At 43.1% G+C, this 21,864-nt stretch overlaps 10 protein-coding genes and 1 non-coding gene across 11 annotated transcripts; 4 read left to right on the top strand and 7 right to left on the bottom strand.

Moving 5' to 3' along the window:
* The first annotated feature begins 108 nt into the window (after positions 1-108).
* V1516DRAFT_706737 (ubiquitin-conjugating enzyme) lies at positions 109-1,417 on the top strand. The gene is made up of 6 exons (XM_066924164.1): positions 109-382; positions 475-589; positions 649-780; positions 838-911; positions 961-1,027; positions 1,091-1,417. The coding sequence occupies exons 1-6, from the start codon at positions 353-355 to the stop codon at positions 1,135-1,137; spliced, it is 465 nt and encodes a 154-aa protein (XP_066777866.1). The 5' UTR covers positions 109-352; the 3' UTR covers positions 1,138-1,417.
* A 7-nt stretch (positions 1,418-1,424) lies between these two features.
* Positions 1,425-2,340, bottom strand: V1516DRAFT_672531 (NAC domain-containing protein). The gene has a single exon (XM_066921761.1). The coding sequence runs from the start codon at positions 2,278-2,280 to the stop codon at positions 1,648-1,650; it is 633 nt and encodes a 210-aa protein (XP_066777865.1). The 5' UTR covers positions 2,281-2,340; the 3' UTR covers positions 1,425-1,647.
* A 240-nt stretch (positions 2,341-2,580) lies between these two features.
* V1516DRAFT_672528 (uncharacterized protein) lies at positions 2,581-3,838 on the bottom strand. The gene is made up of 3 exons (XM_066921760.1): positions 3,231-3,838; positions 3,079-3,180; positions 2,581-3,029 (listed from the first exon to the last, which is right to left on the bottom strand). The coding sequence occupies exons 1-3, from the start codon at positions 3,676-3,678 to the stop codon at positions 2,914-2,916; spliced, it is 666 nt and encodes a 221-aa protein (XP_066777864.1). The 5' UTR covers positions 3,679-3,838; the 3' UTR covers positions 2,581-2,913.
* Positions 3,839-4,422: 584 nt separating this feature from the next.
* Positions 4,423-5,234, bottom strand: V1516DRAFT_684673 (nucleic acid-binding protein; the record flags this gene model as incomplete). Its single annotated transcript, XM_066923576.1, has 7 exons — positions 4,423-4,433; positions 4,505-4,583; positions 4,637-4,759; positions 4,813-4,916; positions 4,974-5,043; positions 5,147-5,155; positions 5,214-5,234. The coding sequence occupies 7 exons, from the start codon at positions 5,232-5,234 to the stop codon at positions 4,423-4,425; spliced, it is 417 nt and encodes a 138-aa protein (XP_066777863.1).
* Positions 5,235-5,972: 738 nt separating this feature from the next.
* V1516DRAFT_695158 (uncharacterized protein) lies at positions 5,973-7,016 on the top strand (the record flags this gene model as incomplete). Its single annotated transcript, XM_066923978.1, has 5 exons — positions 5,973-6,239; positions 6,296-6,395; positions 6,448-6,661; positions 6,710-6,806; positions 6,858-7,016. The coding sequence occupies 5 exons, from the start codon at positions 5,973-5,975 to the stop codon at positions 7,014-7,016; spliced, it is 837 nt and encodes a 278-aa protein (XP_066777862.1).
* Positions 7,017-7,430: 414 nt separating this feature from the next.
* On the top strand, positions 7,431-8,409 carry V1516DRAFT_672520 (uncharacterized protein). The gene has a single exon (XM_066921759.1). The coding sequence runs from the start codon at positions 7,555-7,557 to the stop codon at positions 8,323-8,325; it is 771 nt and encodes a 256-aa protein (XP_066777861.1). The 5' UTR covers positions 7,431-7,554; the 3' UTR covers positions 8,326-8,409.
* A 3,063-nt stretch (positions 8,410-11,472) lies between these two features.
* On the bottom strand, positions 11,473-11,571 carry V1516DRAFT_t24. The gene has a single exon. It is a non-coding gene; the product is annotated as a tRNA-Lys (tRNA).
* Positions 11,572-12,125: 554 nt separating this feature from the next.
* V1516DRAFT_684669 (uncharacterized protein) lies at positions 12,126-14,134 on the bottom strand (the record flags this gene model as incomplete). Its single annotated transcript, XM_066923575.1, has 4 exons — positions 12,126-12,138; positions 12,271-12,346; positions 12,403-12,816; positions 12,850-14,134. The coding sequence occupies 4 exons, from the start codon at positions 14,132-14,134 to the stop codon at positions 12,126-12,128; spliced, it is 1,788 nt and encodes a 595-aa protein (XP_066777860.1).
* Positions 14,135-15,345: 1,211 nt separating this feature from the next.
* V1516DRAFT_622000 (Alpha/Beta hydrolase protein) lies at positions 15,346-16,448 on the bottom strand (the record flags this gene model as incomplete). Its single annotated transcript, XM_066919556.1, has 2 exons — positions 15,346-16,119; positions 16,182-16,448. The coding sequence occupies 2 exons, from the start codon at positions 16,446-16,448 to the stop codon at positions 15,346-15,348; spliced, it is 1,041 nt and encodes a 346-aa protein (XP_066777859.1).
* A 240-nt stretch (positions 16,449-16,688) lies between these two features.
* Positions 16,689-18,218, top strand: V1516DRAFT_648843 (cyclin-like protein). The gene is made up of 3 exons (XM_066920223.1): positions 16,689-17,306; positions 17,367-17,561; positions 17,616-18,218. Exons 1-3 carry the CDS (start codon positions 16,769-16,771, stop codon positions 18,095-18,097), a joined length of 1,215 nt encoding a protein of 404 aa, XP_066777858.1. The 5' UTR covers positions 16,689-16,768; the 3' UTR covers positions 18,098-18,218.
* V1516DRAFT_672510 (uncharacterized protein) lies at positions 18,185-21,658 on the bottom strand. The gene is made up of 2 exons (XM_066921758.1): positions 18,606-21,658; positions 18,185-18,538 (listed from the first exon to the last, which is right to left on the bottom strand). Exons 1-2 carry the CDS (start codon positions 21,283-21,285, stop codon positions 18,360-18,362), a joined length of 2,859 nt encoding a protein of 952 aa, XP_066777857.1. The 5' UTR covers positions 21,286-21,658; the 3' UTR covers positions 18,185-18,359.
* Positions 21,659-21,864: the final 206 nt, after the last annotated feature.

The following is a 21,864-nucleotide window of genomic DNA, read 5'->3' as shown; positions in this document are numbered from 1 at the left end:
AAGCACCTTAGAAAACTAAGCATACAAACGCCTTTGCTTACACATCCGGATCGCTGGAAATGGATCTTAAATCGGATATCTCGACTAGTTCAAAGAAAACCTCCAGGATTATCACCGACGCGGAGAAAAATAAATATTCTTTACTGAGAATTCTAAATATCTAATTATTACTTGAGCTAGAATTTTTCTGTTTGCGCCTTTCGCCGTTACTCTGTATCCTAACTTTTTAAAGTTTGCTCAGATACATATCTCGGAAAGTCAGCTAGTTTGAGGATTGAAAGATTTATCTTAAAAATTCGTATTTTTTAGCCTGTCAAATTTACCTTTAAATCGTGTTGGCTAAGGCAGAATCATGTCTTCTCTTCCAAAACGCATTATCAAAGTGAGTTGGTTGATCCGTGGATTTTTCCTGTCAGCTTTCTTGGACTTCTTTTGGCTTGGGTCTTTCAGTTTATCTAACAAATGTCTGTCTAGGAGACCGAACGGTTGATGAATGATCCTGTTCCAGGAATTACTGCTGTTCCGCATGATGACAATCTTAGATATTTCAATGTCACAATCGATGGACCGTCTCAGTCTCCGTATGAGGGTGCGTAGTGTCGATGTGGGTATTAACAACTCCTAGATATGGGCTAACATATCTCTCAGGTGGGGTGTTCAAATTAGAACTATTTTTACCTGAGGACTATCCCATGGTGGCTCCAAAAGTTCGATTTCTCACAAAGATATATCACCCTAATATCGATCGTCTTGGTCGGATCTGTCTCGATGTCTTGAAAAGTATGCTAATCGCCAGCTTGTTTGCTTTCCTTGTATGGTCCACTAACTCGAGTTAAGACAACTGGTCACCGGCTCTGCAGATCCGGACAATTCTATTATCTGTCCAAGCTCTTCTTGGAGCTCCTAATCCTGTACGTCTATCTCTCTATGATGGATTTTTCCAAATCTAATGTTGTGCAGAACGATCCTCTTGCAAACGACGTTGCTCAACAGTGGAAGGAAGACGAACCTGCCGCAATTGCTACCGGTAAGCAGGTCCCCTTTTCCAGCACTCTTCCATTAAATAAATCACTAACGCGCTATGAACTAGCCAAGGAATGGACAAATAAGTTTGCGTCGCCAACTTTAGCAGAATAAACATATACACACTCTTGGATTTCTAAAGTATATGTTTTCGATTGGATTGTATGGCATTAATGGTGGGGCATTTAGCGGATGTAAAGATTAGGAGTAATTTATAAGTATTTTGTAATTTGTAATGGTTGAGTGTGTACATTTATAAATTGTACATTATAAATTTGGACCGTTAACTATTTGCTTGTTGCCTTAGGTAGCTTTGCATAAGGTTTTCAGGTCCAGGGAAACAAATAAATATCCTAGAATGTAATATACAACAACCAGGAATTTTAATTCTCCCTACTTAAATTGATTCCAATTTTATATATTCTTTTCAAATTTGTTTGCTATTTATACAAAGAATGCACGAACATGTGATTTGGATATGTAAGAAGGATATATGGATCTGGTAGACTTTTTTTTTGAACGAAACAAAATGAATGCACGAACAAAAAGGACTGCGGAACAAAACACTTGGACAAGAAGCAAACGAATTGAATTTAGAGAAGTATATCAATTCATATCACCAAATTAACCTGACAGTTCCATGATACTACTAACAATATCCGCATTATTCTTAAGAAGAGAGGCCACAGCCTTTGATTTCGAAACGCCAGCCTGAGACATAACCAGCTCAATATCTTTGTCTTCCAAGCCTGCTGTATCAACGTCCGCATCATCTACCTCCGGCTCCTCAGTAGCAGCTTCTGAAATTTCCTTGCCCTTCCCTTTATCAGTGATCTCGGCAGTGATATCTTCTGCAGATGTAGTAGATGCAGCGGCCTGAGCAGCAGTGCTAGCAGCCTGAGCAGCCTGAAGCTGTTGCGCAAAGTTGGACTGACTCAAATCCTCAATCTTGGCTTCGCCGAAAATGATATAGGCGCCGGAAGCAGGCGACAAGTAAACATCCGGGTTAGCGACAACAAATAGAATATTCTTCGAACGACGTAAGGTCACTCGAGTAATCCCCGGAACATGCTTTAATCCAAGCTTGACAATCGCCTGACGTGCCTTTTTCTCAGTTCGTGAGTAGACAGAAACTGATGCTCCAGCCGGAATGCTTGTCTCGTCAGCAGATTCTTCCTCCTCCTCGGCAGCAGGAACTTCAGCAACAGGAGCCTCCTCCTCAATGGGGTCAATAATCTCTTCGATCTTAGCAGACATAGTGGTTCTTGGTTATACTATCTTGTTGATTTAGAATTAAGTGTTTCCTTTATTTCGATTGTATGACTTCCACCCAAATGATCCTCTCGATCATTGCTCTTGTCCCACAAACCCCGTGAGTACCTTCAATCACGTGGATAGTAGGGCTTTAGCAGTCACAGACCTAATTGCAATACTTAGCTGATCTGTGATGAGGGGTGTTTACCAGCGCATGATATCATAGATCACGTGGAGATTAGATTGAGCTGCGGTGTCTCATTGGGCTGATTGTTCTTTGTTACAAGTTATTATGTAATCGGTCTAAGAATAAGATATCAAACAGGAATCCAGTAAACAAATCAGCTAGAAGATGATTGTTTATGCTGATAAAAATAAAATCAGAATGCCTTGGAACTCCTAAGCTATCCAATGAAGTCTAATAACCAAATCATATTACTATTACGGGCATATTATGCTTCCAACGCACCTATTTAAATTAAAATTACAATTTCGTAGCGCAGGCAAAACATAAAATACAATAGAATAGAAATCAACAGACGCCTAATACACCAGAAACCACAAATTCGGTCGAAATATACACTAATTTACAAAGTGCATCTACCATAGTGATCAACAAAAACAAAAGAAGTTCAGTTAAAGCTCGAATATCGGATTCATAGATACTTCCGTAGGTGAATCTGTCGGGGATAGTGCTGAAAGAGGAGATGTAGCAACCGAACCAGGGATTTCGACGCTATCCCATGACAGTTCTAATAGCATTAGCATACTAGAACAAATATAATATAATGTAACACTGACCTGATAATTGGCTTATCGTAGCTTTGTAATGCTTAGCGAATGCCTCGGCGCGGCGAAGATCGGTAGCAAGCTTTTTTGATTGTTGGTCATGCTGAGCAATTGCTAGATCAATTAATCATTAATTCCATATATATAAGTGTATAAAGAATTACCTTCATCGGAATGATCTGATCCGGCAAACTCCTTATCCTCTTCCTCCATTTTCCGTCGAATGTTTGCACATCGTCGAAGCATTGTCTTCAAAGTCTTAACCATGTGTGACATCTGCTCTGCCTCTGGAAGACTTGTAATATCAATTCCTGAAGCCGTACGGGTCAAATTTCCTACCGAATTCAATGACACTGTGGAACTTGACGGCTGAATCTTAATTGGGGACTGCAACTGCTGCTGTTGTTGTTGATGCTGCTGACAAAACTGATCTAAAGCAGCAGCGGAGCCATGACGACGAACCCGAGGTACGCCAAAGCTAGCTAGCGAACTCATTGATAACCGCGAATGTAAAACACCAGGTGACATCGGCTCTGAAGATGCCATGTCAATCGAATTTCGCGTTAACGACACATCGACCGTGGTCGGAATACTTGATTGTACCGGCGTCATTCCAGTTTAGATTCTGATGAAGCGCGCCCACTTGTTGATACTATGCTGCTACTGTTAACAAAACAAACCGCAACACTTGATAGCTCAGCTTGTGATGCTGCTACAGCTATCCGCAAAAAACCATCAAAGTTGATATTTATTACTGGTAGACGAAAAAGTTAGGAGTATTTAGTGGAGAGAGTGAATTACAGGGGGATGGAACTACCGCCATTGGGACAAGGCCCGGCCAGTATGCGGGTCTCTCTCAACTACTACCGACCGGAATGCTAGGTCGATCTTGCTCGGGTAAAGTTCCTATTGCTTCGACTATTTTCAATTCGTACTCAGATTAATAGAGTGGGGAATGACATTTCTAACAAGAATATTTCCTAGTACACGAGAAATCCTAGAAAGACAGCCTGTTGCCGTTCATGAAGCACCAGTAATCCTATCCAGGCCCCACTGGACCTCCTTGTCTCCTTGGATCGACTTGACCCACAGATGCACACTCCGCCTCTTAAAATATACGCCCAAGAACCATAACATATATAGATAGGTATAAATAGATACTTCCCTCATTAAGGCCCCTTATTTTCTTCTCTCACCTACTTTTGTATTCCATGTCCCTCTAGCTCCAGATATCGTCAAAAGTCTGAAATATTATCGACTTATAAGCTTCAATCTTCCATACTTCCACCATCTAACCAAACAAACCACTATGCGAACAAAACGGCTGGACAGCAAAAAAACAAACTTTTGCACTTCTTAAATCTCATCTGTTTCATTTGTCAGTACAACTTGTTCCCAATAGAAAACGAAGAATCTTCAAAAAAAGCTATCCACTCACCAATATCAAACTCGAAATTGCACTCTTCATCACCTTCGTGACCGTAGGTATCAGTCTCATTGATCTTGGCCGTTTCGGGCTTAACAGATTTATTAGCGTCAAATGGTATCTTCGTCAAAAATTAAACCTTACCAATTCACCATAACTCTTCAGACTCCGAGCTTCGTCTGCGTTATACTTCAGAATAACGTCACCTTGATCGTTCTGGAAATCACGAAGAGAAAGAAGAATAATATCGCCCTGATTGATCCAAACCTGATATTTGTCAACTAAATCATCATTTATCCAAATCTATTCCTAGTACATACTTTCTTGCGCATCTTGCCACGAATATGTGCTATCCGCTTTTCGCCGTCAAAGCATTGTGCTTCAACACGACCACTTCCAAGCATTTTGGTCACTTGAGCATATTCTAGAAAGGTCAGTACCAGCTATTACAACCCAAGCAGTATGGATCTGTAACACATACCCTGCCCTTCTTCCTTAAGCTGGAGCTCGCGCTTTTCATTATCGTTCTCGTTTTTTCCTCTCCGACGATTCTATATAAATGTTTGTCAGATATGATCAGACTCATAATCACTAACGAGATAAAAATGACAACCTCAATCGGAGAATCGGGTGTATTTAAGAATAAGCACATACTTTGCCACCCTAATAACTGTGTTAGACAACTCATATTCTCATTTAGAAACACAATTCGAAAACCTACTTTTCCTTTATTTTTCGGCATAGTAAATCAAAATGTCAAAAGATCCTGATTAATCTAGATTAGATTACAAACTCTATCACAAAAATAGGTTCGTGTTTTGTTCTTTTGAAATTGTTAAACAATCAGGTCATTGTCCTTGCGTGAAAAAGAAAGTCCGCCATTCTGACACCATCACACGAGTATCTCCGCCCTTGTTGGCGGATTTTCAGATTCAGCAAAGAACTTGAGCTTCACAGTACGACCCAACTCGATTTCGAACGAAACCAAAAACTTACCTTCTCTGTAAACCGGTGAAACAAAGCCAAAGTAGACGTGATATCAATATTACTTTAAAAGTAATTAATCTTCCACACGCGTAATAGTAATAATTACTAGGAAGAAGGCAAAAAAATATGTCAGTGTGAGGCTCCAGTCTTATATTTACGCTTTTCAGCGTAAACCTCAGAGTAATTACATTAGTAAGGTATTAGTGTTCGAGCTGGATCTGCAACATTGTCCTGAGAGATAGAGTTGAGAGAGGAGGAAAATGTTCAGTAAAGCCCATTATTATCCTGCACAGTGAGTGGTTTACTGCGGATAATTGGTGGTCAGCGGGGTGCTCTCTAGACACAGAAATAAACCAGAATAAGTGATCGATACAGACTAAAGATGTATCAACCGCATCATTCGACGTCGCCACCTCTTCACCATCCCGTTCCCCAGCATCCCATCCCTCCCATGCGATCTCCTCCTTTACCAATGAGCCAGCAGGCACAATCAATGAATCCAAATGCATATGTTCCTAGGACTGAAGTGTCAGGATATGCTCCTGGTGCGCGCGCTTATGGGAACTTATTCAACGACACGACTGCACAAGTTGGCATTCAAGTCGGTCGGAATGCTGTACTAGCAGGCCAGGAATACGTCGAACAGAACTTTGGCCGGTTTTGGTCGATGTCCATGCCAGCTTTGAAACAGTATTTTAACGTCTCAAATACCTATGTCGGTCGGAAGCTGGTGTTAATTTTGTTCCCTTGGAGGCATAAGGTCTGTATTTGTTGGTTTGTCTTGAAGGACTTGATGTGACTTACGCGTCTATTCAGCCATGGTCTCGACAAATGAAGCGTTCGGAAGTTTCGGGAACTGTGGAGGGATACAAAAGTCCTAGAGAAGATATTAATTCTCCAGACATGTATATTCCAGGTTAGTTATTTGCTGAAATGTTTTATGCACTCTTCCCATTAATCTGGTCTAGTCATGGCATTCACGACCTATATTCTCCTCTCTTCAATTTTAGCTGGTATTCACGGAACTTTCCATCCGGAGATTTTGGGTTATATTGCTTCCATGGCTTTTGCTATTGTTATTTTTGAAATTTTGGGGTTAAAGTTGGGTTGTTATCTACTGAGCATTTCCAGTGAGTCTCAGGTTCTTGACCTTGTGGCTTATAGTGGATATAAATTCATCGGGTAAGAAATATATGCATTCGGATCTATGCTTTTACTCACGCGTTTTAGTGTGATTTTAACAATGATCGCTGGTGCACTGGCTCCAGGCTTTTTTATTAAGTACTCAGTTTTCTTCTATACCTTTTCCGCGAATGCTTTTTTCTTAGTGAGTGCTATTTTTGATTTATGATACGCAGATTGTATTCTGACATTGTAGCTTCGGTCACTGAGATATGTCGTACTCCCAGAATCAAATATGAGCGCATCAACGGGATCCACGGCTACCAGTCGACAACGGCAGCGGCGAATACAGTTCTTGTTTGTATATAGTTTTGTTTGTCAGCTTGTTCTTATGTGGCTGTTGATCAAGAGCTGAGGATGCTGCGCCCTGGTCGGGGAAATATAAAGGCTTATTTCATAATTTGCGACCAAGAGTCTGTGTAAGAATATATGTTAAAAACGAATGCTAAACATTAGTAGTTTACAATAATGGGAGCTGAATTAGATATGTACAATGGTAGTGAGCCGAACATTTGTAGATAGACGGCGACATATTTAATAGACCTGCTATGCGCGAAAAGAATTAACCCATTTTCCGATTCGGGGACATATCAGTCAGCGATGGCTCAAGAACACTACGAACAGCTAACTGTGACGAATGCGCAGCAGTGGCCGGCATTATCTTGCCCAGAAATTTGCAGCCGTTCTCCACTTCTATCCCGATTGACCTTTTTGAAATACCGTTGAACACAATAGCTGCTGACGTCGTTGGAACCGCCGCATGTGGAATTGAGTGTGCCGGTTCTTGCATATAAAGAAGACCAGGTCTCCCGCAAAATATTGGAAGGAAAATCTAGTCTTAATAAATTGTGTTACTGTCTTTGAAGATCAAATTTCAATTATATAATTCCAATATGGGCTACCCAACTCCTCTTGACCCGGTTGTGCGGGTTCTAAATGAGTCAACAACTACTGTCTCGGTCCCATTCAGTAGAGTAGGATTATTCGAGATTGGCGGCCGAGAAACTGTGATTGGCTTAGACTCGACGTCGGTGGCTGTAATTGCTCCAGTTCCATTCACCAATGAATCTGAGGATGTGGTAGCAGGCCGCGAAGTCAAGTATTTGATTGCACCGGACTTCGAGCACCATATGGCACTCAAATCGTGGAAAGAGAAGTATCCAAGTTCGAAGGTGATCGGCGTGCAAGGCTTGAAAGAGCGCAAAAAATCAGATGGTGTTGAGGTGAACTATGAAATCTCAATCGCTAACAAGTGCCTTACCCCTACTGAGGCAGGAATTCCAGATCCGTTGCTCGATCAGGCTTTCCAACTAATCTATCTACCTGCGCATACCAACAAGGAGTTGATTCTTTATCATCTTCCGACGAAGTCCCTGATTGAAGCGGATCTACTATTTAATTTACCTGCTCACGAACAGTACTCAAACACAAAAATCAGTAATACTGGAATTCTTTCTAGGATCTTTAATGGTGCTTTCAATCCTTCAAATCACTGGCATGCTCGTGCAGTCTCAGCAACTTTGAAAGATTCGCCTGAACTTCGGGACGCTTTGAAATCAATCTATGGTTGGGATTTTGAGACCATCATTCCCTGCCATGGCGATGTCATAACTAGCGATGCTAAAGATATTTTTCATAAGGTCTTCACAAAATTTTTACAATAGTCTCTACTTCAGATAGCCTCGGTTTAATTTTGTATCTTTTAATTTCTTAATATTTAATTAGAAACCCCTCCAAATAATATAAAATCGCAAAAAAAACTCCTAGACCATAAATACTCCTTTATGCAATCCACTTGTCGATCTGTTCAATTCCTGTCTAAGATTTTACTCGCAACCAACGATCTCAATAGGAACCTCATACGTTTTGAAATAAGTCTCCGCCGAAAAGGCAGATCCCACGAGCGCGATCTCACTTAACGATCTTTCAAATTGTGACCGATCATGTTCTTCTTTTGGCCTTCGCTCGAGCATTTGTACAACTGCAAGTGCATGAATACAAGGTAATCCCATCTGCGACCAAGCCATACAACTGCAGTGCTTTAACTCCAAATCGACAATATGTTCCTGTGACCACTCATAGCCATCCACCAAATCGCTTGCAGACTCGCTCCTTCCTCGTGGACTTGTAGTCCACACTTTGAATGTATATCCAAATTCTGATAATTCAACACTTATCACTTTTCGCTTCATCTCACGTCGTAAACGCCTTATGTGGTCTCCCGCAAAATCGGATACTCCAGTCTTGCATGCCTCAAACCGACGTTTGCCTCTGCGCGCACGAGCCGAAAACAATGCCGCAAGACCTAAATTCAATCGATGAACTACTTGATCTGCCGGTAATACGATGCACAGACAGGTATAATACCGTGAAAGCATTTGTGCTGCCTCTGTAGACTCCGCTAATCCGCCCATTCTATTAGCGGGACAACGAACAAGCTCGGTGCCGACGAGACCAGGCATTTCTGGGAATTCTTCAGGAAGCACAGGACTAAAGACGGAGGACGGAGAATCGATTGACGATGAATAAGCAACTTCGGATGGGACAAAATCCCATTCTAGAAATAATCTTGTCATATTAGAATCCAAGATTCCCGTCCGCCTTCCTCGGAAATGCGACTCGGCCCATATACAGGGTGGCCAGCGATCCAATAAATGCTCAAGTTCATCCTGCGAAAGCGCTCCTGCTTCAACCGCCTCAGTCATTTTCCGATCAAATTCAGTTCTCGTAAATACCACGGCTGCTTCAGCAATAGCATCAGCAGCTGGTGTTCCATATTGATGCGATACAAGTGCATAGAAAAAACGAATACATAAGGCATGTTGCTGAACATTATCCGGAAAAACATTAGAAATCGCATCTGGGATCCCATCTCGATAATCCGAAACAAAGGTGAAACTTCGTACGATATCACAAATTTGCTCCACTGACAGTTTTCTTCCTGTGGCTAGCAAATGACGGACCAGAGATTCTCGCAGAAGCCCCAAAAACCACGTCCAAGTATCAGCAGATTCATGTCGAGTAAATGCAAACGCAACTGGAAACTGCTGATCTTCTGCATCGCGTGTAGTGGCAACTAACATTCGAACATTTGAATTCCGCAGTCGCTCAACTCTACCCAGCGCGATAACTCGCCTACAGGACAAAACGCCATGTAGCAACCCACCAAATGTCCAAAACATGCGGCGAAAATTGCATTCACGAGGATCAGGAAGCAATGCTCCTTGTCCTAAAGAATCTATTAAATCTGTAATCGCACGAGCAGACGGGTCTTTGCTTTCAAGTCTCGTACAGAATCTATGAAACTTGTTGTTGATTTGATGACAAGGAGGCCGCGCGCGCAAAAGTTGAGTTGCAGACTCTTTCGCTCGCCAGGCCTGTTTGTAAGAAATCGTAATTTTATGCTCTTTTTGTATGTAGTGTATGATATCGTGAGGTGTCAAATTTGGAGTGTCTAATAATTTTGAGATAATCCGTCGAGCGATCCAAGGCGACGACGCGACAGAGTTCCCGGAATGCTGCTTCATACACGTATGTCGAGGTCGATACACGGAGACTATGAACGGTGTAGTTAAGTCGCCATTTTCAGTAGTTACTTCGACTGGACAGAGAGTCTTTGGCTTCGACGAGTGTAAATACCACTCACAAGAAGGGTCCTTGCATCGCACAGTATATCTCCATGCATTGGACTTGACACATACAAATTCCCACTTATCACGAATAGCCATGATTTCCAAAACTTCCTTGAGATGTGCTCTCGATGCAAAACACATGCCTACTTTGATCTCCCGCGAAACGAAGGAAGTAGTATTGTCTGCAGGTGACACCGATCCATCTTCAGACTTTACCGATACATCTTGGTACGGTGCAATTTCTGCGATATCTAATCTACCCGTCAACGGCATACTACTTGACGGGGACATCTTGTGGCTTAGTATTGACCGCCTGTTAAACGCAAGCAGTGCACCAACTTCCGAAAACTGGATGAGTCAATGACGAATTCTCGAATTTGAGCTGCACCGCAAGCACGTTATGCCAGTGCCTCACTGATATATGCCCACTTCACGGAATAATAAATTCAAAATTCTCCAGATATTAAATATCTAACGTAAGAAAAACAAACTAAATTCTGGGAAGTGTAAAATAGTAATTAATTAGTTTTTGATGTAACCGGTTTCTGCGATCTTTCTCCCGAGCTGCTACAGTTGCTAATTTCTCGAGGCGCTTGTGCCTCACCTTCGACCATGTATGTAGATTCGACCTTGATAGATCCGGTCCAACAAATGGTTATTTCATCGTTGTAAGATGAGTGATTTAAATGACAATTACAATGTTTGCTAATTTGCTTTATTGAATCTGATCAAGTTTTTGTCCTAACGATCCTCTACATTTAGTCTTCGTGATCAAATTCACGTCAAGGAAATACAAAATTAAGACCCATTATATACGCATAAACTTCCTTCATTGAGATTCAACAGCAGTAACAAAGCTCCAAAAGTAAAAAAAAACTTATATCAATTTAGAAGGATATTCGAACCAAAACTCTAACTATCACTACGATCCATTTCAAAAATCTTGAAGGATCTCTTCAGTACTGTTCCAGCTCAATTGTGTTTCCAATGTAGTTGGAACTACTTCATTCTTAAGATTGAGCCAAGCTAACCATGTACCTTCATATCGCATTCACATTTCCGTCAAAGCTCCTAAACAAGAAACATAAATATTCATAAACTTTATATTGGAAATACACAAATTAAAAATAACAGCAAGTCACCTCAATTAAGGAGATCATCTAGTAAAAAAAAATTGTACTCCCCTGCAGGGGCTCGAACCCTGGACATTTCGGTACCTTGCAGCACTGAGAAACTGTTCGTAAAAGCCGAACGCTCTACCGACTGAGCTACAAGGGACGAGTACACAGTTGAAGTTTATTTATTATCCTGATAACGCCAAGAAGTTTTCGAACATTGAACTAGAGATGCTTCTAATTTTGTCATTTATATTATTTCTCTTATGGGCGGCCTCAAAATCCCGATACCATACAAGTGGATTGATTGCTGTTGATCCATAAGAGTTGACATTGTAGTTCTTAGAGTGACGCTGTTTCTGCGGCCCTCAGTGACCCCCTGTATTCGCACTGGTTGAGCAGCAGGTGAAACTGAAAATCTGGTTTCTCTCTGACCTTGAACACAAATTATAGATGACTTATGACTATTTGATTGAAGAATAAGAATGATTTAGAGTTGATTATGTAATTATAGCCTTGACTAGCATGCCATAGTGAGTAGGAAGATCTACAGACTGAACTCGTTTTCACGCGGATTGATACAAGAACATTGGACGTGAGTTCAATTTCTGAATATAAAAATTACACTGAATTCAGAAAATTTGATAACTTACAACTCTGATCAATACACAGTTTCAATAAAATCCCACCAAACGAATGTAGCACAAACAAAACAAATTATACATGACCGCTGGTTATAGTATACAAAAGTCAGACAAAAAAAGTAACATAAACCAAAGTAGAAAATATTAAGAGGCGAAAAATTGCATTCTAATTTCGATACACTTAGCACTGGAAGAGCCCGTTTTCTGTAAAGACTTACCGATGTCGCATGCGCGAATGCTGAAGAAGATTATCACCACGAGAAAATCTCCTATTGCAGAACTCACAAGCATAAGCTAAATAGTCATGTTAGTATTCGATCGGTATCTACAGGACTTTAGAATTTACTCACGCTTATCTCGTTGATGTAATGTACTGATATGTCTCTTCAGGTGCTCTCTCCTTCGAAATTTGCGCGAACATTCTGGACATTCGAATCGCTTCTCATCGCCCAGTAATATTTGAATTGCCGTTCTTGTTTCACTATGAATAGGCGCGGCAGGCTGAGGTCCAACATCGAGTGTTATTGTTGGAGGCCGACCCACTGGATTTCGAGAGGCTCGACCACGCTGGTGACCTTGCGCAGCAGTCGTAGAATTTGCTGGTTGCGTCGGATTCTGCTCAGCAGATTGCTGATGCTCTTGTTGGTGTTGCTGTGCAGAAGCTTGTTGAGCAGATTGCTGGTGCTGAACAAACCGGCTTTGAGAATCGACAGTTATTGGTGCCATGGAGGCCTGTGATCCATTATTACTCTGAGGTGGATAATCTACTCACAATTAGTTTTTACCGTAAAACATACTATTCAAGTGCTCACATCGAGAATCAACGTAAGGTTGCTGATCACGGTAGACGGATTCTCTATATGCAAGATCACGATAAGCAGCAGCTTGTTGGGAGCCCAGAGTTGGATCGATATATGCCGGATATTGAGAATGTTGTTGCGCATTCTGGACTTGCTCTTGAACAGGATCTCGGTATTGATAATATCCTGTAGATGGATGAGGAGGAAGAGGCATCTGTTGTGGATGAGAAGTTTGCGGTGTTGGTTGTGGTTGGCCGTTATACATTGGGTAATGCTCTGGGTGTGGTGCTGCATAGATAGGTTGCTGAACTTGGGAATATTGCGAATAAGTGGTCAAAGGGCCTGCAACGTCATGGGGAAGTGCAGAAGATGGATTAGAACCCTGAGCAATTTGAGAAATTGGCGGCAGCCGTGTTGCTGAAGGCGCACTCGGAGGAATTGGAAACCGGCCACCTTCTTGCGGAGGATATTGATATGGATATTGCGGGGGGCCAGCTGGTGCAGGTAAATGAGGAGGGAACGCCGACTGAGGGACAGCACCAGCCGATTGTGGTCTATGTCCCTGCAAGTAACTGGTCCCTGGATATGCAGCAGCAGGAGAGGGACCAGGAGCAGAAGGAAAGGCGGACTGAGAAGGCGGCGGATAAGGAGTCGGTGAGTTGCCGTAAATAGTACTCCCTGCATTTGTAGACGTATATTGGGGAGGATAGTGAGAAGGATATTGTCGATCCTGGGTTGACTGGTTGGCTGACACCTGAGCTGTCACTGGATGAGGAGCTGAGAGCGCGTGCAGAGGGGAGGCATGGGGAGGCAGCGATTGCTGGTTATAGGAAGGTGAGAGGGTAGGTTGAGGAAGGAGAGCTGACCCAGGTTGTTGACTCGGCGGTGCTGCAGCCTGTTGATATCCATATTGTCTGTATGACTCTTGAGGCGGCTGCTGCTGTTGCGAATTATCTTGGATGGGCTGAACTGTAGTTGCAGGAAGAGAAGTATGTTGACCGGCATCTGAACGCGCTGAAGGCACAGGGTCTGGTTCGGAAACAGATAGCTTCCGTTGTAACGGCTCAGAAGAATTATTTTCTTGAGGTCGAAGGTTTTCACTAGCGTTGGGAACAGCCGAAGACTCATATTTGACATCGGTCTTGACAACAGTCTGGGAAGACATAGGAGAATGGGCGGAGATGGAGGTATGAGACGATGGTTCTGCACGATCAAAAACCGGTTCCGCATTAAGCGAAGGTGAATTTCCAGTCTTCGGGACGGACGATTCTCGAGAAGACATTTTGGGGGAGGTAGTCTTAACTTCGCTCTTGGAAGCACTATCGGAAGCCGATGATGCGGAAGAAGACTTGGTGTTGCTATCAGTCGACCGTGATGACTTGTCTTTAGTAGAAGGACTCTAATCGACTGGTTAACAACTAGATGGTAAAAAAAGGTTTCATCGAGACAGAACGCAAAAATCGGACATCGCAAATGCGATAGCACGATCGAAGAAGACCATAAACAAGGACGAAACAACGTACAGAAGAATCGGTGTCGGCAGGCTGCTCGTCCTGTTCGACGAGGCCGAGAAGGGCTATCGCGGCGTCGAACTCGGCCATAGGACGGTAGTAGGTGCGAGAAAGAAGGGCGGGTCAAGAAGAAGCCGAGCAAAAGGTCGATACTTGAGCGTTTCTTCTCGAGCCGGACGGGAGTGACGACAAAACGGGGAAGGGAAAGTGAATGAGCAAGACGACAAAGATACGAAGAAAGAGGCAGAGAAACCAAACAAAATAATTAGCAGACAATAAAATAGGCGACCTCTCCTAGTGGAATGTTTCTGTCTTTCACGCTAATTACGCGAGTTCGAACAAGGTCTTGCACACAAAAAACTGGAGAGAAAAAGGAGCAACTCAGGAGGAAGAGTCCGTCTATTCGACGAGGCCGCCGCCGGGCGAGCTCTCCTGGATGAACCCCAAACCCTGTACTGTGGTGATGCTCCCCTGCTTTGCTTTGTTGTGGATTACTTAGAGGATGAGCAGCTGAAAAGGGTTTTGAAGAGAATACAGATGCACTAGTGAGTTGGTAAGTGAAATGCAGAATTTGCTAAGTATGTTCTGTACATATTTTGTGTTCTGGTTTTGCGATTAAAATTGTTTGGATGGCTTCTCCTCCACTGTTTTGGCCAGTTTCTCCTACTTTTCGGCTCTCAACAGTCATAACCAGAACCTCTCGAGTTGCCCCTCAGGGGTTTCCAGGGGCTTTTCGCCCTGCCCTTCACAGTGCTTTGACTTCATCGCCCTGGAGGCAGTCTCAAGCCTAACCCTCGAACCCTCAGTCAAACTGACACCCTAGCCCGATCAAAGTCGACGATTATGTAATGAGCGGTTGCGATGAGTAAGAGAGTTGTGTATACGAGAGTTATCTGGTTGGAGTTACAAGTACCAAAAAAATCAATATTCTTCTATCCTAAACGAGTGTGTATGGTCTATCATAGTCTTTTTAAAGATTCTCTTAGAGCAAAGAGAAACCAGAGATGATGCCCTGCAGACCCTGCAGACGCAGGCGCGTGAGAGCGGCCTGCTTATCTGCGGAAAAAGTTTCCACAGCTGATGACAGACTGCTGACCGGAACTGCGAGAGTGCTGGGAGCACCTAGATAGTGTCTGGCGACAAACTCAACCGTCTCGTTAGTTATGTTCATGTGCCGTCCTTCAAGGGTCAGCATTTCAAGCGCGCCGCGCTCGGCCAGCGACTTGAGACCAATCCAGTCCTGCTTGTACAAGTCCCGCTCTTGGAGAGGGATGATATCACCAGTCTCAAAGTCTTCGTCTGCAAACCATGCGCTCTCTTTCGGGTTAACCGTCGTATCTTCCGTGAACATGTAGAGGACCAGCTTTTCAAGGTCCGCGATCTGACAGGCATAGGTCTCGTTTTTATCAGGTCTCTCGTTATTGATGTCAGCTAGAAAACCGGACATCTCCAGATATTGCTCATATCGCTTGGGATCGCGATAGTATTGAGCGACTGTTAGCTCATTCTGGGCGTATGCTGTATAAGCCTGGGTTTTGATGACTGCGTTGCGCCGACGACAGAAAAAATCGCTACATGGAGGGAAATCTGCCACTCCGTTTTGCGGCGAACCGAATGTGACAAGATTATATACCTTTGGCGAGCTATATCTCTCGATATATCCTCTGAAAAAGAGACCGCCTTGAGAAAACCCCAGAGCATCGAATCCATCCTGTAATTCTGGAATACCATTCAGTTGTTCGTAAACCAATTCCAGCTAATTTTTCTGTCAGACATTCTCCATTCTGAATATCAGATATGCCTATACGGCAGGCTTACCTCTTCGTTCAAGTTTCCGACAAGCGTGGCCTTGCTATCCTTTTCCGGGTCCTCATCCAAATAGATGCTATGAATGAATATATCCGGATACTTCTCTTTAATAACAGCAGCTACTCGTTCCATTCCATCGGACTTGTAATCATCACCTAGTCCGTGCCACATAACAACGGGTCGATGAGCAGAGCCGGCACTTACAGCTGCTGCCACGCTAGAGCAGATAGCTGCTAAACCAGTAGCAACTGTAACGATGCTCAGCCCTTTCACCATCTTAATTTATGAAAACTATCAATTCGCTCTCTACAATAGAGAAACAGTTATACGGATTGAAATTACTTTTTTGCTGAGTCTGCGGAAGTAAAGTATCCAGAACTGGCCGATAAGAAACTTACTCTATCTACAAGTACCTTATGTTCACATTTCAAATTATCACGTGTACATCATCGCGAGAAACATTAGTCGAGAAAAGGAAATAATGAAAGTTAATAATAATAAACCACAACAAAATTTGCAGCATTGAAAACAGACTTCAATTTCTTTCAATTTCTGAAAGTTTGCTAATTTGTGTGATTTATGACAGTATTCTATTCATGTCTTTGGGAGCCACAACATCAGGACCGCCATGTTCCACAGCGCCGCCATCACTGATTCAGCTTGCTCGTCCTTACTTAACAACAAGCCAGATTGAGTTGCTCGGCCAGGCCACCCATAATAGCTATGGTGTGCACGAGAGCCAGTCATGGAATCATGCATTTTCGTTAATATTCAGCACAGGGAACCAGTTGCGCTTTCCGATTCGAACCATGGGTACGGCAGCGATTTTGTTCCAGCGATTTTATTTGTTCAACTCGCTCCAGAAATTTCCAGTCATTCTCGATACTGCGCTAGCTTGCTTATTTGTGGCTTCAAAAATGGAGGACACTTTGAAAAAACTGCGGGATATTTTATTAGCAGCCCATCGTGTACGGCACCCGAATGGGCCAGAGATCGGACTCGACAGCTCTGCAATTGAAGAGCAGAGACGAAGGATTATTCCGCTCGAACGCCAAGTTCTGGAAACCATGTCATTTGATTTCAGAGTGTCACATCCACAAAAATACATTATCAAATTTTGTCGCAAGATGAACCGTAAGTGTGACTGTATATTTGTTTCATTTGTTCACGAAAATGTTTATTAACTCAACTCAGTCTCACAACAAGTTGCAGAGACCGCATGGCTACTGATGATTGATTCATACAAAACCTTAGCACCATTGAAATATCCACCTCATGCAATTGCTCTGGCTTGTCTCTCAATATCCGTGAGTTTACTGAACGATCCATCAGCAGATCACATTAGTGCGAATTCGGAGGACTTCAAGATTCCTCTTTCGAATCTCGATAGTATGTTTGTAACTGTAGTTCATTTATGAGCGTCCTGACTTATTTTCAACTTAGGTGTTATACTGGAGCTGTTAGCCTTCTATATCGACTGGCTCCCATTGACTGCTTTGTACAGTAGATTCCCAGACACTGCTCGATTCATGGATCTTCGGATATCTGTTAACCAACGTGTTTCATCTCGCTCCACTGAATCACCTATCTCACCCGCCAACCACCAAACTGTGGACATCCCTTCAAATAGCTCTACACCTTCAATACCATTAGCCACTAAACAGTCCAAGCGACGGCAAACACGATACAACAATAGCAATAACTACAATGGCCGCGGGGGAAAGGCGACTCCAAATTCATTGACGTCTCCCTCGATCGCAGATTCATCGCCTGAAACTATCGAGTCTACATCTACAACGCCAATCTCGACCGCACTCAATCCGTCGCCAGGACTAATTGTTCGTGATCCAACTTTGGGCGATCGAGGAACAATCCGCTTTGTGTTGGATTGGAACCGCGAACGTATAGAAAGAAGCGTGTCTTAATTTACAACTCCACAGACTCAAGTCACCGATACTACGGATAGTAAATTACCACTATCAAGATTACCTGGACTTTACTAGTTTAAAAAACACCGAATTAATGCATTGTACAATAACCATGGAACAACCCTTTACCAAAGACTGGTAATCGTAACGACGGCTAACCGATATGTCCCGAAACTCCCAGACTTGTACTTTGAAAGCAAAGCATCTCACATCTATAAACAAACATGAACTCAAATCAAAAACAAAAAACAGTCACCATTCAAGTCACCAGTTTTAGGGACGCTTGCCCAATTTTCTTTGCCAGATTATCCAACAACATCTGTGCGCCAGTGATATTGCCTTCATAGATTGCATCTCTGATACCCCCAAAGGTACCGACCAAGAAATGGCTCGAAGAGTCATCTGTTGCAGACGGCCATTGCTGGGGAGTATATAAAGCTATGAGACTGTGATCAGTATTCTTATTGCTAATAACTTATGAATCTCATGTAAAATTGGCTCTTACCTTGCTTAAACCACGGTCGACCCGGCGTACCATCCATATCCAGCAAATGCTTTTCGAAGTTGACCATTCTCGAGTTCCGACTGAAACGATGTTGAGTCATTGTAGTTGTTTCTTGACGGCCCATTTCCATTAAACTGTTCATCCATTCATTGACCCATTTTTCCAATGTCACCGCGCTCTCTTGCAATGTTTGTGAAGCATCGTGAATAAGATTTAAGTTTAATTTCCGCTCACCCACATATTTCTCTAGATCTTCAGAGTAATAAATCAACGATCGTGACAAAGCCGAGAAATCAAAAGGAATATTCATTTCGTCGGCTAACCGAATAGTCATACCCCCGACTAGCTGAGCAAGCAGCCGATGAAAATAGTAAGGATGGCCATCTGCAGCTATGTCATGATCTCCAAACTTGAGCTTTATCCAAGTATCCGGATGAACTTCCACGGTCTCGGGATCTCCAAATGTGTTAAGCCAATTCATGTTATCGAAACAAGTCCGAGTTGGATAGCCCGCTGGATTATGAAAGCCGACGTCAATTGACGGGATGCCCGCAAATGACTGGAATGGCAGTGTGTCTTTGGTGCCATCTGTTGGGCGCAGAGACTGGTTACCCCATAATTGTCGTAGCGTATGGTTTCGGAATTGGTCGTGCAAATATGAAGTGGTCGTTAGAAGCAATGACTCTAGAAGTGGATCACCAGTCGCATGCAAAACAGATCCGCTGACAGCTTGATCAAGATTGATGTACGCCACGCCATCTCGTCGTAACATATCAATGTTTTCCTCCACCCACTCAGTCGATCCCATCAAATTCTGCTCAGACCCGTCCCACGAAATAAAATAAATTGACCGCAGCGGCCGCCACGCATATTCAGATACTATATAACCTAATAGACGGGCCACTTCGAGCATTACTGCCGTTCCTGACATCGCGTCCGATGCTCCATAACACCATGAATCTCTGTGTGCGCCAATTATGACTACTTTCTCAGACTGCTCGCTTCCCTCAATCTTCGAAATAACGTTCCAGATTGGCTGCTTGGTCTTTTCAACTGGTTTATTTACTAAATGGACTCTTGGCCCTTTCTCTGAACCGGTCCACCATTCAGATACTCCCTCAAATTCGCATTTCCAGCTATCACTAGTGTGCTTGCCAAACCCTCTGATCGCATTGAGAAAAACCTTGGCATTGGTCCATGATATCGGCATACTGGGAATATTGACCAGCGACGTCACATTCTCACGCGCGTCCCGATGCGCGTTCGGAATCGAAGCATATCCTACACTCAGTGGATCACCAGGTGCCCACTGTCTGAGCGCTGCACTGCCGCGTTGAACAGCATCTTCCGGAATGGCAGGCCCATCCGGAAAAGACTCAACCTTTCTATTTGACTTATCCCGGAAAAGAACTACGCCGGTAGCTCCAAGAACTTCCGCAGCTTTGATTTTGAGTGATTCGTGTATATATCCGTATCGACAAAACACAATAGCACCTGCTACATTAATGTCCTCATCTTCAAGCTTTTGGAAGTCTTTTCGTGAACAATAGTTAGCGTAGACTAAATGTCCAGTAACATCTCCAGAGGCTGAAAATGAATGAAACGGTACTGGTTCAATATTTCCATTTCCAGTTACTGCCTCTGGTTCGGTGAGATTTGCAGTAAAAGTCACTCCGTATTTTCTCTTTTTGCTGTTGTCATCATCGTCATCATCGTCTCTAGACCGTATGTCGTCGTGATTCTCCTTGACACGTGTCAGAAGAGAAAGATGTTGCTGATCTTTATCAGGAAATGTGAGAAAAACTTCATATTCCTTGAGTTCAACTTTATCGAGATACTTCAGATCCGAAAGATACTTTTCTATATACTGAGCCATGGCTAGGTCGCCATTTGTTCCAGTGATGTGCGGGAACTTGGTCAGCTCCGATATCTGAGTCGCCAAATTGTGAACATCGACTTGGTGGAAGAAAAACTGTCTTAATGATTCAAGATCATAATGCTGAGGCGGCCATGCCGGATGCTCCCGGCCAGTGTTGCCTATAGGAATGACATCCGAGACAACAATAGCCCAGGCACCCAGAGTTAGAAGAAAAACAACTGTTAGACGTTTGATGAGAATGGGATTTCCGAAGGACTCGAGTTTGTTATTAAAGTATTGAGAGATTGAGCCGGTCAGACTATGATAGCGTAAAGCGACTGAGTAGAAAAATGCAGAAATGAAAGGAAAATTTGAATCGATGCGTTGAAAAAGCGTGAACTTGGGCAATCGGAAAATAGGAAATTTGAACTTCGGTTTTCTGATCCGTCTGAATGGATACTGAAGTCTAGAGACGATCCTCGAAGGAAGGCTTGGTCGAGCTACGGTTTGGGCAGCTTCCGAATCGATAATTTCCATCGCGAGAATTTCCCGTTCCAGATCAGCAGCGGTCTCAGTTGACGAGCGCGGTGTAGAAAGTGTGACTGAAACCGTATCGTCAAGAGTGTTCCGGTCAAGTGGATGGCCACCGTCAGGAACATGAGTCAGTCCAGAGGGAATAAAACTCTGACGCTCAGCCGCGGACTCTGCATTAGCCGATGAAGAAGACGAGGTCGACGACGGACCAACGTCTTCGTCATCATCGTCTTCCTCATATGGCGGAGGAACAGAGTAAAGATACAGCCGGGACTTTTCGGGGTCCATGGAGTGCAAAGTAACTAGCGCGCCCACACTCTTTTATGAGAATGTAGTGTATCGATCGACTAAAAACAACAAAAGCAGATAATCACAATTGATCGAACTGGCCTTAACTTGATATATGAACGTTCGCGAAAAGCTTAATCAGAAGTCATGGATGAAGAGAAAGAATCCCGTGGCCGCTCAAAATGAAATCCTGCTTACACGACTTGGCGGAAAATGCTTGCAAGCAGAAAGGCAAGTAGAAAGGCAAGTAGAAAACAAGCCAAAAACGTCCGATTTAAGAATATGTATTTATTGAAATTCAGTTGCCAATAACCCTACTTTCTTTATCAAGAAACAATATAATAAGCTTGCGATCAAGGAACCTTGACCAGCGTGGAGAGAGCTTCCAGGATAAGTTCGACGCGGCTCTTTCAGTACGCGAGTCCATCTCAGTCCTAAAACGGCCGCTTTAGTACATAACCCTGTGCTTACTTACATTTGGAACTACGAGATAATCAGTGGTTTTGAAATATAACTAATTTGAGCTAAAATTAAACCAAAATAGAAATTGGAGAGAATAGAGATCTAGTGCAAAGTAAG

The sequence above is a fragment of the Lipomyces oligophaga genome (assembly GCF_038497815.1).
Source record: "Lipomyces oligophaga strain CBS 7107 unplaced genomic scaffold V1516scaffold_3, whole genome shotgun sequence".
In the NCBI taxonomy this organism is placed as follows: Eukaryota; Fungi; Ascomycota; class Lipomycetes; order Lipomycetales; family Lipomycetaceae; genus Lipomyces; species [Lipomyces] oligophaga.
This window is presented reverse-complemented; position numbering and strand designations above follow the sequence as displayed.

Excerpts from the sequence above, each read along its gene's own strand:
- V1516DRAFT_648843 (XM_066920223.1), top strand. The coding sequence starts at position 16,769 with ATGTCTTTGGGAGCCACAACATCAGGACCGCCATGTTCCACAGCGCCG. Across the intron at positions 17,307-17,366 it reads ATTTTGTCGCAAGATGAACC|TCTCACAACAAGTTGCAGAG; the intron begins GTAAGTGTGACT and ends AACTCAACTCAG. Across the intron at positions 17,562-17,615 it reads TCCTCTTTCGAATCTCGATA|GTGTTATACTGGAGCTGTTA; the intron begins GTATGTTTGTAA and ends TTTTCAACTTAG.
- V1516DRAFT_672528 (XM_066921760.1), bottom strand. The coding sequence starts at position 3,678 with ATGACGCCGGTACAATCAAGTATTCCGACCACGGTCGATGTGTCGTTA. Across the intron at positions 3,181-3,230 it reads ATCAGATCATTCCGATGAAG|CAATTGCTCAGCATGACCAA; the intron begins GTAATTCTTTAT and ends TAATTGATCTAG. Across the intron at positions 3,030-3,078 it reads TACGATAAGCCAATTATCAG|AACTGTCATGGGATAGCGTC; the intron begins GTCAGTGTTACA and ends TAATGCTATTAG.
- V1516DRAFT_672510 (XM_066921758.1), bottom strand. The coding sequence starts at position 21,285 with ATGGACCCCGAAAAGTCCCGGCTGTATCTTTACTCTGTTCCTCCGCCA. Across the intron at positions 18,539-18,605 it reads TCGACCGTGGTTTAAGCAAG|CTTTATATACTCCCCAGCAA; the intron begins GTAAGAGCCAAT and ends ACAGTCTCATAG.
- V1516DRAFT_672520 (XM_066921759.1), top strand. The coding sequence starts at position 7,555 with ATGGGCTACCCAACTCCTCTTGACCCGGTTGTGCGGGTTCTAAATGAG.
- V1516DRAFT_672531 (XM_066921761.1), bottom strand. The coding sequence starts at position 2,280 with ATGTCTGCTAAGATCGAAGAGATTATTGACCCCATTGAGGAGGAGGCT.
- V1516DRAFT_706737 (XM_066924164.1), top strand. The coding sequence starts at position 353 with ATGTCTTCTCTTCCAAAACGCATTATCAAA. Across the intron at positions 781-837 it reads CTGTCTCGATGTCTTGAAAA|ACAACTGGTCACCGGCTCTG; the intron begins GTATGCTAATCG and ends ACTCGAGTTAAG. Across the intron at positions 1,028-1,090 it reads ACCTGCCGCAATTGCTACCG|CCAAGGAATGGACAAATAAG; the intron begins GTAAGCAGGTCC and ends GCTATGAACTAG.